This window comes from Sinohyriopsis cumingii, chromosome 14, assembly GCF_028554795.1.
Source record: "Sinohyriopsis cumingii isolate HCF-2022 chromosome 14, ASM2855479v2, whole genome shotgun sequence".
NCBI classification, from domain to species: Eukaryota; Metazoa; Mollusca; class Bivalvia; order Unionida; family Unionidae; genus Sinohyriopsis; species Sinohyriopsis cumingii.
This window is the reverse complement of record NC_142974.1, coordinates 90,672,297-90,686,602: the sequence shown is the minus strand read 5'-3', so window position 1 is coordinate 90,686,602 and position 14,306 is coordinate 90,672,297. Positions and strand designations below refer to the sequence as shown.

Here is a 14,306-nt window from a genome sequence, read left to right as displayed (position 1 = left end):
GCGATCCCTGTATTTTATTTGTTTTAATAATTAGTGAGTAATCCTACATGTATCATGTTAAATTATATTTTACAACCCAATCAACAGATTAAGGACATGTGTGATTTACTATACTTTATTACTTGGTCTTTGGGGCCCCGAGTGGCTGAGTGGTCTAAAGCGCTCACTGTTCCAGATCACTGCCATCTCACCTCTGTCTGCATGAGTTCGAGTCCAAGGCTCGGCTAGCGTGTGTACATGGGAAAGCCCGCCAGTAGCTTCTCGTGAGTTGGTGGTTCTTCTCTGGGTTTTCCAGGGTTCTTCCTCTACCAGTTATACTGGCCACCATGTATAGCCTATCTTGTGCTGAAAAATGGCGTTAAACCCATGAACAACAACAACATTACTTGGTCTTTCAACGTATCCTTCATAGCACATGATAAACTTTATTTTTAATGATCCTAGGCATTAAGAATTCCTTGACATTGGGATTTTTTGTTTTGTTTTTATATTTGTATAAAACCACATAACCATTAAATGGTGACTGAAAATGCCATCAGCTTAATTACTTCCATTTGCAAGACTACTTACATGCATATCTCTCACACACACACATGAAGACTGGATTGACTTTGCTTACATGGCAGTAAATGAAAGTGCCAGTTATACAGATCATAAATGCAGCAACCTCCACAAGAAAATGGTGAATGTCCTGTGTCAGACAAATTGAGAAATGATTGCTTGATTTCTACTAAACCACTGGACCAATTGGGCTTCCATTGATTTTTTAAAATACAAATGGAGCAAACAAAATCAACTTTATTGATTAAGTATGTATAACTTACTGTTCTGGATTTTCCTTTTAAACATTTCTTGCTTAGTAAGTGCAAATAATTTCAGAAACAATTTGGTACCCCAAAAAATTGATTGAAGCAAACTTGATTTCTGTTTAATTGCCAATGAACATGATTTAACTTTTGCCTAACAGCAAAACATCAGGTTTCCTTAGATTGTGTATGAAAACATGTTTATAGAAAAAATTACTGTCAAACAATTTTGTAAAAGACACTAAATATTATCCCAGAAAATAACTTTTTGTTGTAAATAAAGGGGGGGGGGGTCAAAAAGCATACAGATACCATAGTATATTTACGAGTTAGTATATTTATCTTTTTTAAAATGTAAATTGGGACATTGTTTTCAATCCTGCAAAACACTGCCTAATTACAAAGTATGTAAAGAAACTTCATAAAATGATGATCTTTCTTAATGTTAGGTTGCAGAAATCAAAGTGTAGACAATGAACAAATGTGATTACTATAGGACTTCTGTGGACTTTGTCATGCCAGTATTGAATTGAATTTATTTTGTGTAATTGGTCCAGTAATGTTCTTACACTATGATATCTTATAACTCAGGGGCCATAACTTGACAACATAGAAATCAAACAGTGAGACTCACTGTTAATATCAAGCTGCATACGGTTAACTATTCTGCTTGAAATTTATTCCAGAGAATGTTAATATACAGAAACTAGTGTTGATGGATGGATGGAATGTTAATATACAGAAACTAGTGTTGATGGATGGATGCAATGTTAATATACAGAAACTAGTGTTGATGGATGGATGGATGGATGGAATGTTAATATACAGAAGCTAGTGTTGATAGATGGATGGATGGAATGTTAATATACAGAAACTAGTGTTGATGGATGGATGGAATGTTAATATACAGAAGCTAGTGTTGATGGATGGATGGAATGTTAATATACAGAAACTAGTGTTGATGGATGGATGGAATGTTAATATACAGAAGCTAGTGTTGATGGATGGATGGAATGTTAATATACAGAAGCAAGTGTTGATGGATGGATGGATGGAATGTTAATATACAGAAACTAGTGTTGATGGATGGATGGATGGATGGAATGTTAATATACAGAAACTAGTGTTGATGGATGGATGGAATGTTAATATACAGAAACTAGTGCTGATGGATGGATGGAATGTTAATATACAGAAGCAAGTGTTGATGGATGGATGGATGGAATGTTAATATACAGAAACTAGTGTTGATGGATGGATGGATGGATGGAATGTTAATATACAGAAACTAGTGTTGATGGATGGATGGAATGTTAATATACAGAAACTAGTGCTGATGGATGGATGGAATGTTAATATACAGAAGCAAGTGTTGATGGATGGATGGATGGAATGTTAATATGCAGAAACTAGTGTTGATGGATGGATGGATGGATGGAATGTTAATATACAGAAACTAGTGTTGATGGATGGATGGAATGTTAATATACAGAAACTAGTGTTGATGGATGGATGGAATGTTAATATACAGAAACTAGTGCTGATGGATGGATGGAATGTTAATATACAGAAGCTAGTGTTGATGGATGGATGGAATGTTAATATACAGAAACTAGTGTTGATGGATGGATGGAATGTTAATATACAGAAACTAGTGTTGATGGATGGATGGATGGAATGTTAATATACAGAAGCTAGTGTTGATGGATGGATGGAATGTTAATATACAGAAGCTAGTGTTGATGGATGGAATGTTAACATACAGAAACTAGTGTTGATGGATGGATGGATGGAATGTTAATATACAGAAGCTAGTGTTGATGGATGGATGGATGGAATGTTAATATACAGAAGCTAGTGTTGATGGATGGATGGATGGAATGTTAATATACAGAAACTAGTGTTGATGGATGGATGGAATGTTAATATACGGAAGCTAGTGTTGATGGATGGAATGTTAACATATAGAAACTAGTGTTGATGTATGGATGGATGGATGGAATGTTAATATACAAAAACTAGTGTTGATGGATGGATGGAATGTTAATATACAGAAACTTAATATATAGAAACTAGTGTTGATGGATGGATGGAATGTTAATATACAGAAACTAGTGTTGATGGATGGATGGATGGATGGAATGTTAATATACAGAAGCTAGTGTTGATGGATGGATGGATGGAATGTTAATATACAGAAGCTAGTGTTGATGGATGGATGGAATGTTAATATACAGAAGCTAGTGTTGATGGATGGATGGAATGTTAATATACAGAAACTAGTGTTGATGGATGGATGGAATGTTAATATACAGAAGCTAGTATTGATGGATGGATGGAATGTTAATATACAGAAGTTAGTGTTGATGGATGGATGGATGGAATGTTAATATACAGAAACTAGTGTTGATGGATGGATGGATGGATGGAATGTTAATATACAGAAACTAGTGTTGATGGATAGATGGAATGTTAATATACAGAAGCTAGTGTTGATGGATGGATGGATGGAATGTTAATATACAGAAACTAGTGTTGATGGATGGATGGAATGTTAATATATAGAAACTAGTGTTGATGGATGGATGGAATGTTAATATACAGAAACTAGTGTTGATGGATGGATGGATGGATGGAATGTTAATATACAGAAACTAGTGTTGATGGATGGATGGAATGTTAATATACACACAGAAACTAGTGTTGATGGATGGATGGAATGTTAATATACACACAGAAACTAGTGCTGATAGATGGATGGAATGTTAATATACTGAAACTAGTGTTGATGGATGGATGGATGGACATAATTATCTTATAGGGCCCTAGCAATAGCCCAGCAAGAAGGAATGGGGTTTGCAAATAACAGTTAAGCACATGTTACTGAATTTGATCACACAATTTTATTGCAGGTTCCATCCATTGTTAGATCCCTGAAACACATGGACATATTGGATAAGAGGCAACAGACACAACTTCTGTGGGACACTTACTTCTCATCAGTTGACAAAATCATCAGCACAACCTTGGAGGTATGTTATCACTTACATTGGCTTCCATCTTTGTTTTCATAAATATCTTGCCAGTAGTATTGTCAGGTCAATCCATTTATGATTGTATTGTACATTTTTGTGCATGCTGTAAGGTGGAGCATAATGTTATGCTGTTGTCTGTCTGACCATCTGTCCATCTGGCATTCAGTTGGTAAAGCATTAGATTCATAACCCAAGGTTCAATACCTGACAAGGCCAGTCCAGTGCTGCAGCCTCATTATGTCCATAGGAAAGGACACTTAGCTTCATTTCTGCAGCATGATGTAGTTAATAATGTGTCACAAGTACAATTAAAGTAGAAAAACCTTTATATAACTTCCTTTCAAACAGTGCTGAATAGAATTTGACTAAAATGCACAGAAAGCAACCTGGCATAAAGGCCTTTCAATTTTATACAAACTGTGCTGATATTCACCAAATTTGGCTGTACAGATAGATATACCTCCAAATTTGGCTGTACATATTTACCAACAAATATGACTGTACAGAGATGTACCACCAAACTGCCCACTGCAGCAGATGGTCTGGTGGCTGACTACCAGACTGATGCTACTGTAGTGGCCCACTGCAGCAGATGGTCTGGTGGTTGACTATCACTGATGCTGCTGTAGTGGCCCACTGCAGCTGATGGTCTGGTGGCTGACTATCAGACTGATGCTGCTGTAGTGGCCCAATGCAGCAGATGGTCTGGGGGCTGACTACCAGACTGATGCTACTATAGTGGCCCACAACAGATGGTCTGGGGGCTGACGACCAGACTGATGCTACTGTAGTGGCCCACTGCAACATCTGGTCTGGGGGCTGACTACCAGACTGATGCTACTGTAGTGGCCCACTGCAGCAGATGGTCTGGGGGGCTGACTACCAGACTGATGCTGCTGTAGTGGCCCACTGCAGCAGATGGTCTGGGGGGCTGACTACCAGACTGATGCTACTGTAGCAGTCCACTGCAGCAGATTGTCTACCAGAAACTGATGCTGCTGGAACCAGGTGTTAACAGAGTTTTGGCAGGTTACTGTTGAGCCCACTTTCATGCAGAGTAAAAGATGGTGATCAGACAGTAGCAATGGCATCAACAGTGCTTGCAGCAGTTTAGGTTCATGCTTTTCAAATGAACTCTTTAAATTGTTCGGACCATTTATTGTCAAGTTCACTTACACCTACTTGGGATTCATAGAAAATTTGTGTTGAGGCTTAGTTAAGGATGGAACATATCAGGTTCATAGGGATCAAAGTTCAAAGGGTAGTTTGCTGATTCTTCTGATAAATGTATCAGTAAACAGAAGCATGCAAATCATCTTTGTCATAAAAAAACTTTCCTTAATGTTTTACAAATAAATTGAATGCAGATTTATTGCTGTATTTTCTTTATGTAAACCAACAGTTTTAAAAATAAGTTGATCTTACTTCAGTGACATATCTTCCCCGTATTTAAAGACATTTCATTCACAGTACTGATGTAAGGCATAATTAGTGTATTCTCATACATAACATCAATGTTATTGTACCATTTTATTGAGAAAATAATACAGAAAGGCAGTTGTACTAATGACCTAAGGTTTGGCTCTTTGCACAGGGTTTGTTTTTTAAAGAAGAGAGTTTCCCACATTATCCTCACTGGTAATCTTAGTTATTTAAAAAGAGACTTTGGATATATTATGTACTTTTAAAAAAATCCTTTAATTTGACTGATGGGTGTAATTTGGGTTATAGAGTATGCAGTTTGGCCGTATATCAGAGATACATTTCTTAGCCGACTGCTGTCTGCACTTGGTCATTTTCATTTCCTGTATTTCAGAGATAACTTGGAAATAAATTACTATTAAACATCTTGTAATTTTAAAAATATTTTATTATTCATGTGTTAGACATCAAGAATCTAAAGTAATGTTGTCTAGTCTGGAGAAATTATTTTTCCTGATTTGAATAGCAGCTGAACTTAATGTACTTGGGAATAGTTGAGGTTTGTTTCTCAAGCACATGGGAGTAGCCATCTTGATCAACTGTTTGTTTATGCAGCACATTCTTTCCTAAAAACCACATACAGTATAAAGAAATGTTTTTCACAGTACATGAATGTATCATAGAGGTATGTCTACATTGTCAGTTTGGCTGTTTGCCAAGTTAGCTGTTTGCAGATGCACATGACTTCCACCTGATACCACCTGATACCTGCCCCTTTTTCAGAAGTACATTATAACTGGAGTAGAACCATAAAGGTTTTGGCCAAAAAAACATTTGCTTGCACATATTTATTTAATTGATGGATCTTCTTTATACTTATGGGGTGTTGTGGCCTAGTGGTCTAAAGTGCATGCTTATATCGATCTGCCATCTGTCATGCAGGTTTGAGTCTCAGGGGTTCACCAATGTGAGTGTTTGAGAAAGCTTGCCAGTAGCTTCCTATGGGTCAGTGGTTCTTACTGGGGTTTTCCTGGCTTCTTGCTCCACCAGCTATACTGGTTACCATGTATAGCCAGCCAATCATACGCTGAAAAATGACACAACATCTATACTTGGGTTGTATAATTCTCAAGCAGAGAAAATTCATTCATTGAAATGGATGCTAGGACATTGGGTCAAAGTCAGTCATAGAAAAATAAATTTGCCTTAATTACTTGGTTCAAGTTTTTTCATTTGCTTGTAGTTCCTAAACCCCTTAATTTTCATAATACTTGGGATGAATCATTATAAAGCAAAGACAATTTATTTTCTGATAAGCATTCTCATTCTTTTGATCTCTGGTTCAAGGTCACAGTCATAGAAAATGACATGGGTTTGGTTAAAGGTTTTTTGGCTTATATTTCCTTGACCCTTTGATGGATTTTGTCTATAAATAGTGTGCATTATTATCAGGATAAGACAATTCTAACACACGCTTGCGCTCCCTTTTGGCCTTTGTGTGAAGGGCACATACCTTACAATAATGCTTTGATAAAGGGTTCAGCATGCAGGCCATGACCTTATTGTTTGGTTTTCCTTGATTGGCTGATTTTACTATTTAAACAGTACAAAAGCTAGAACACCACCAGTCTTTCATCTGTGACTTTTGTATCCCTCTTACTTCCATAAGATTAGTAGGAAAACCCATTTTGATATTAATTCCACAAATATATGCAAATTTAAAAGTTATTGGTAAAATATGTAAACATAATTATTTACACTTTTTCTGACTAGTTCAAGAAGAAATCTGTATCTTTTTTCCCCTTGTCCAAATTGAAAGCAAGAAATGCTTTTTGTGAACTCTATGGCCTGCAGACATGTGGCTCTCTTGTCTACGCTGTGCTACTTTCATTGTCAGATTCTGTCTTAGTTTCTGTAATTCAGTATCACTAAATTCAGAAATTCACTCAAAAAAAACAACTCCAATTCTGAAACACAGGCCAGTTATTGTCTCCATTATCAACAACTGAGCTGCATATATTAACTTTCTTGTAGCACAAATTCCAGAAAACCCCATAATCTATATTTAGTATACAATGAGGCATATATTCCAGAAAACCCCATAATCTATATTTAGTATACAATGAGGCATATATTCCAGAAAACCCCATAATCTATATTTAGTATATAATGTGTCTAATAGCAAGAGCCATCATTTCTTAGTTTTGTTTTGATTGGTGAATTGTCCTATTACTGAACTCCAAGTGAGATTATTGTTCATTAATGTAGATAGTAATTTGTCTATTTTCAAGGAGATAATAAGTATGGCCTGCAAGCCATGATGATTAGCAGTAATTGTTTAGAAGTACCTAGACTTTACAAGGTATATGTATGCAGTGGATATTGAGGATCTTTGCCAAAAAAATTTATGAAACTTTTCAAATAATTAACAAACCTTGAGTTTTAACATTTCTATTTTTTTTAGCATTGCCAAGCAAATTACTGAAATTATTTCATGAGTTTTATAAACTTCATAGCTACATGTATGTAAGAATCCCTGACATCATTTTCACTGACACTGTATTTCCTGTTAGCAGCCATATTTCCTCCATTCCTTTCTGTGAAATTAACAACTTTCAGCTTAGAACTGCCATGCAAGACCTATGACACCTGATGGTATGGTAGGCATTGTGAGATAAGTTTATGGAATGCATGTTGAGATATGTTGATGGAAGCCATTGAGATAAGTTGATGGAAAGCATTGTGAGATATGTTGATGGAAGGCAATGTGACATAAATTCATAGAAGGCATTGTGAGATAGGGTGATGGAAGGCATTGTGAGATTAGTTGATTGAAGGCATTGTGAGATAAGTTGATGGAAGGCATTGTGAGATGAGTTTTTGTGGATATTTTTATATGAATGATTAGGAATGAAAGGGTTGATCATAACATGCCTAATTTGTTACTTCCAGTCAGTATTATAACAATGAAAACAGTGCCTAACATTCATTATTTATGTCCATAGGAGAGAGAGAGGGCAACATTTCTTGTGATCTGAATCCACTTGAGATGATGAAGCTGGTAATTGTTATGGATTAATGATAGGGAACAAAGGGGTACTGGCATTTCCTATTACCCAAAGCCAGTATCATCTGTTAGACAGTTAAGTGGCTTGGATTCTTGTCAGAACAAAAGACCAATCAATCAATTATAATCAAAGAAAGATGCAAAAACAACAGCTTGTTAAGCATGAATACTGGTAATGTGTTGATATTACGTTTTGCTTTAAGCTGATACATATATATATATATATATATATATATATATATATATATATATATATATATATATATATATATATATATATATATATATATATGTAGAGTTTTTATGAACAAATGATACAGTTTGCATAAGTACAGCACACTATAGAATATAACATTTAAGCACTATGCGGCTCACGAATCGTGAATTTCTTAATTGTTTTCTTTTAATGCTTGTTGGATGTATCAGATAATAGAATTCATGCAAAATAATGATGAAAATTATAATATAAAAGCAGCCCTTTTAGTGTATAACAATTTATTTGACATGGTAATTGAACAAGAATTGGTACAGCTGTGTGACCCGGTTTTGATTTTGCTGATTGTATCTCAAAAGTCACAGTATTTTATTGGTACTTAAAGCAATTTCAATGACATAATCCAGGTTGAGACTGCTCCAGTGGCCTATCTGGCTAGAGCATCTGCCTTGGATGTGGGAGGCTGTGTGTCTGAACCCCGGCTGAGTCATACAGTTAGTGTTAGGACTGGTCTGCCTGAATGTCGGAAAAATGTGTCTGGGTGGGACATGATGGAACATATCTGCGGCATGATGCTCCACTGCTAGACATCACTATAAACTGCCACACTGAAGACATCATTTTGATATAACTTAAATTGCTAAAGCTATGTTAAAATTCCAAACCAGAATCACACACATATACAATTTGATTCAGAATATAAAATTAAGCTCAGACTTTCAGGATAAAAAAATATTAACTTGTACACCAAAAGATATGGTACTCAGAAAAAAACATCTTGTCATATATGAATCAAACCATTTTAACATTTTCAGGAATTACAGTGAAGATGTGAAATTGTTTTCTTTCAGATTTTAAAGGATCGAATCCAAGGGCAGCTGTCCCGATCTCATCACATGTGGAACTCAGTGCCTGGTGCTCTTACCCTCCTCCCTGAGTATTCTGATGTAATAGATGAATATCCATTTTTCTACCCAAAAACTGGAACATTTCCAACTGAGAAATTCACTGCTGTTATCTATGCCACAACACCAGTGATGTTTTCCTCCTCCCCCTTATTTAGACTTATCCGAACAGTGGCCAAATCTGTGTATATAGACAAGGTATGTAGATGTGCTTGTGTCTTATGGTAATTTCATTTTAGTATGTTTAATTAAGGAAATTTATTGAAATGTTCTGTATTGGTAACTTAGTTTAAATATATCAGTTTTCCAGACAAAATAGTCTTGAAAATTGATAATTTTTATTAGTACAGGAATTATTTAGATAGAGAGAAATGAAATGACTTTTTAATATCTGGATATTAGATCAATTATTGACAATGCAGCAGCTATGTATTCCTAGCATTTCTTTACCCTCTACAGTTCAGTAGATCTCAGTATTTGCATTCACAAGCTGACATGTCCTGTACAAGGTGGGTGATATTAGGCCCACTGGATCCTCTTGTTTCTATACCTTCTATCTTTGTCTTCTTTTGGTTATCATGGAATGACACCTTGAGTCATTCAGTATGTCCATATTTTATTGATCTGTATAGAAACCCCCTAACATTCTTCAAAACAAATTTTAGAACTTGTCAGTGAATCGATCAGTGCCAGACTATTTCCTTTTTCCATTTGTTTCAAAGACTTTAATGAGTTGTAAGCAGACATTCAAGTGATTTTCTGTCCTCTTGTCAGAGTTTAATGTTGTGAAGATCAATTTTAATGAGTTTTAAGCGGACCTTCAAGTGGTTTTCTGTCCTTTTGTAGGGACTTAATGTTGTGAAGATCAGTTTTAAGCTTCATGAGTATCAATAATAGATAGATGAACAAATCTATGTATTACAGTTTCATATGAAAGTGTGTTTACTCTAAAATATATATTTGTCCCATCATCGGAAATTTTATCCTTTATTGTCTTATTGACATAAATTCTTTTTTCAAGATTAAATGCGTTTTTTCCCCCTACCAAACTCATACCCATCTGCCTTGGATTTTAATATAAAACCTTTGTATTATTTTCTCTCGATTATTCTGATTTGGCAGTCATTTTTTAAATTGAGCAAAGTTTGTCCATCTATTTTGTTGGTATGTGTTCTTCACAAATTTGTATATTTTGTGTTGAATTTATTTTAGTTTTCTCCGTTCCATTTCTCTTTCATTTTCCAAATAGATCTTATTTTCATTTCCAGAGTTTCAAAGAAAATGTGATCATTCTTTTAAAGAAAAACATGTAGAGGGTCATTTTTACATCTTCCTAAAAATATTCTTCCACATTATCAGTTATACATTTTATGACCAAATCAATACATTTAATGCACCTCAACAGCTGGGCATTAAATTTCAAATAATGATTCCCCCTTGGACACTTTGAAAAGGCACTTTCAAAACAATATCTGAATGGTCTGCCCGATATACTGGGAAGGGGTTGATTATATTCCTAGGGATTTTTGTGTCAATCATCATTTTTGCATTTTCAGGTTTTACTTGTTTTTGACACAATCCAGCCACATGGGTGCTGGTAAACACTACTACGTAGCACATATGCATCTTACATTCTGACATGGGTGCTGGTAAACACTACTACGCAGCACATATGCATCTTACATTCTGACATGGGTGCTGGTAAACACTACTACGTAGTACATATGTATCTTACATTCTGACATGGGTGCTGGTAAGCACTACTACGTAGCACATATGCATCTTACATTCTGACATGGGTGCTGGTAAACACTAATACGTAGTACATATGTATCTTACATCCTGACATGGGTGCTGGTAAACACTACTACTATGTAATACATATGTATCTTACATCCTGACATGGGTGCTGGTAAACACTACTATGTAGTTCATATGTATCTTACAGCCTGATATGGGTGCTGGTAAACACTACAATGTAGTACATATGTATCTTACATCCTGACATGGGTGCTGGTAAACACTACTACGTAGTATATATATATCTTGCATCCTGACATGGGTGCTGGTAAACACTACTATGTAGTTCATATGTATCTTACAGCCTGACATGGGTGCTGGTAAACACTACAATGTAGTACATAAGTATCTTACATCCTGACATGGGTGCTGGTAAGCACTACTACTTAGTACATATGTATCTTACAGCCTGACATGGGTGCTGGTAAACACTACAATGTAGTACATATGTATCTTACGTCCTGACATGGGTGCTGGTAAACACTACAATGAAGTACATATGTATCTTACATCCTGACATGAGTGCTGGTAAACACTACTACGTAGTATATATGTATCTTACATCCTGACATGGGTGCTGGTAAACACTACTATGTAGTTCATATGTATCTTACAGCCTGACATGGGTGCTGGTAAACACTACAATGTAGTACATAAGTATCTTACATCCTGACATGGGTGCTGGTAAGCACTACTACTTAGTACATATGTATCTTACAGCCTGACATGGATGCTGGTAAACACTACAATGTAGTACATAAGTATCTTACATCCTGACATGGGTGCTGGTAAGCACTACTACTTAGTACATATGTATCTTACAGCCTGACATGGATGCTGGTAAACACTACTATGTAGTATATATGTATCTTACATCCTGACATGGGTGCTGGTAAACACTACTATGTAGTTCATATGTATCTTACAGCCTGACATGGGTGCTGGTAAAGACTACAGTGTAGTACATATGCATCTTACATCCTGACAAAATGCATGCATAAATTGGACTCCTATGAAATTGTCAGATACAAGTAAATAATCTGCTTTTTTATTGGAGATTTTTGCCTTTTGGTATACATCTTAATTCTTTTATTTAAATCTCTTCATGGTGAATTAATTCCAAGTCATTTTTCAGATCTTGAATTGCTGCTGTAGACAGTTGGTGCTTGTAATGTAAAATATTAAAAGTATCCAGGTCTTATACAGAGTTCCAGTCTGTACATGTTGTAATGGAGGAGTTATGAAACAACTAAAGTTAATTATTGTAACTTTTTTAAAACAGTTCAAATTTATCATCATTATAAGTGTACAAATTGATGAGAGTTATTCCGTTAATATTAACTGTGATATCAAAAATAATAAATCTCCCATTACTGTCACACCTTTCTCTATTGAAAAGAAGTTTATATTATTTAAAAACAAAAAATTTTGAGATCCCAGCACCGTAACTAAAACATCTGACGAAATATATTCATGTAACCCCATTGATTAGGCCTGTATACTTCATCACTGCACAAGGAGTTTCATGAAAAGCTAATGTTACTTTTGTTTCCTTTTACATAATGAAACATGTCCCATCATTTTAAATTCCAGGCCTATAGCATTCATATGCAAAACATATATCTTATTATCGATACAACAGCCAGGACAATGCACCCCTTGCCTCTAGCTTTAAATGTCCTACTTTATTCCACATGATATAAATAAGTACATGTATGTAACAAATGTAACCCAAGATGGGATTTGCTTTCCCTGGATGTCTCAAACTGGGTGGGTGAATACCTAAGTAATATTCAGCTCATGGTTCAGGTGTGAGGATATGAAATTACAGAACTAGTCTAATTGCCCCAATTTGGATATGAAATTACAGAACTAGTCTAATTGCCCCAATTTGGATGAGAATAAAAGTATTAAAAAATGACAAAACTTAGGATGAGGAAGATTAAATGAAGGTTTGAACATTAAAATACAAAAAATGTTTTTAAAAGATTGGGATGATGCAGTGATTTTTAAACTTCTGACAACTTGTTTAGCAGCTAGGATACACAGAAAGAAGGAAAGAAAGACAAATGAGGGTGTTTATATATAAGACTATGTTAATTGCCATCCTAGGATGGGAATAAAAAAAGTAAAAAAGTATTAAATAATTGGGTTGAGTAAGATGAAAAGAAAGTTTGAACATAAAAATACCAAAAAAGTTTAAAACTTGTGACCTCATGTTTGGCAGCCAGGACACAGAGAAAGAAAGAAAGAGAAATGTGGGTGTTTATATATACCATACGTTAGATACTATTTTGCTGGTGGTTCAGGATATGATATCATGTTAAATAGTATATTCAAATTACATACGGTTTCATATGTTGGAACATATTTCTTTCTGTTGTTGATATATGATAGTTACAATGTGTTTCAGATGATTGTGATCTGGCATTGTGACATTGCTCCACCCCCTTCACACAGGTGGCCTGCAGATCTGGGTGTACCAGTCCTGGTCAAAACTAGGAATATAAAGGTGAGTTATTGTAAGTCACGCATGTAGATTATGTACAGAATATTTGGATTGGTTTCTTACAAATATTGGATCTTTGGTGAAGCTGCAGATAAGGCCAAGAAGAAAAAAAACGTTTCCTATTGCATTGGTTTTAAAAGTAGGATAGGTAGGTCATCTTTATTTTAATCATATATGTTTACAGTGGTTGTTTTGGTAAACTTTTTTGTACATTTTTAAATATATTTTACCATGGGGGAAAAGCGCTAGGGTCAGCAATGAGAAACACGTATTTCTTGGTTTGGCCTAATGAATATAGATCTTGCAAGTCTTACAGTCCAGTATTTAGTCCCTCCATCTGCAGCTAGCTATCAGTCAGACAGTGTAGTTTTAGTCCCACCATATGTAGCCATCTATCAGTTAGACAGTGCAGTTTTAGTTCCACCATATGTAGCTAGCTATCAGTCAGACATTGCAGTTTTAGTCCCACCATTTGTAGCTAGCTATCAGTCACAGTGTTGTTTAGTCCCACCATATATAGCTAGCTATCAGTCAGACAGTGCAGTTTT

General features: G+C 35.4%; 1 protein-coding gene across 1 annotated transcript in view; it reads left to right on the top strand.

Annotated features, from left to right (window-relative positions):
* Positions 1-14,306, top strand: part of LOC149784364 (exostosin-1b-like) — a 114,873-nt gene that overhangs the window by 88,389 nt on the left and 12,178 nt on the right. Inside the window, exons 4-6 of the mRNA XM_089932418.1 lie at positions 3,719-3,838; positions 9,396-9,647; positions 13,663-13,761. Coding sequence (XP_089788544.1) covers positions 3,719-3,838; positions 9,396-9,647; positions 13,663-13,761 — 471 coding nt within the window. The remainder of the gene's footprint in view (positions 1-3,718; positions 3,839-9,395; positions 9,648-13,662; positions 13,762-14,306) is intronic.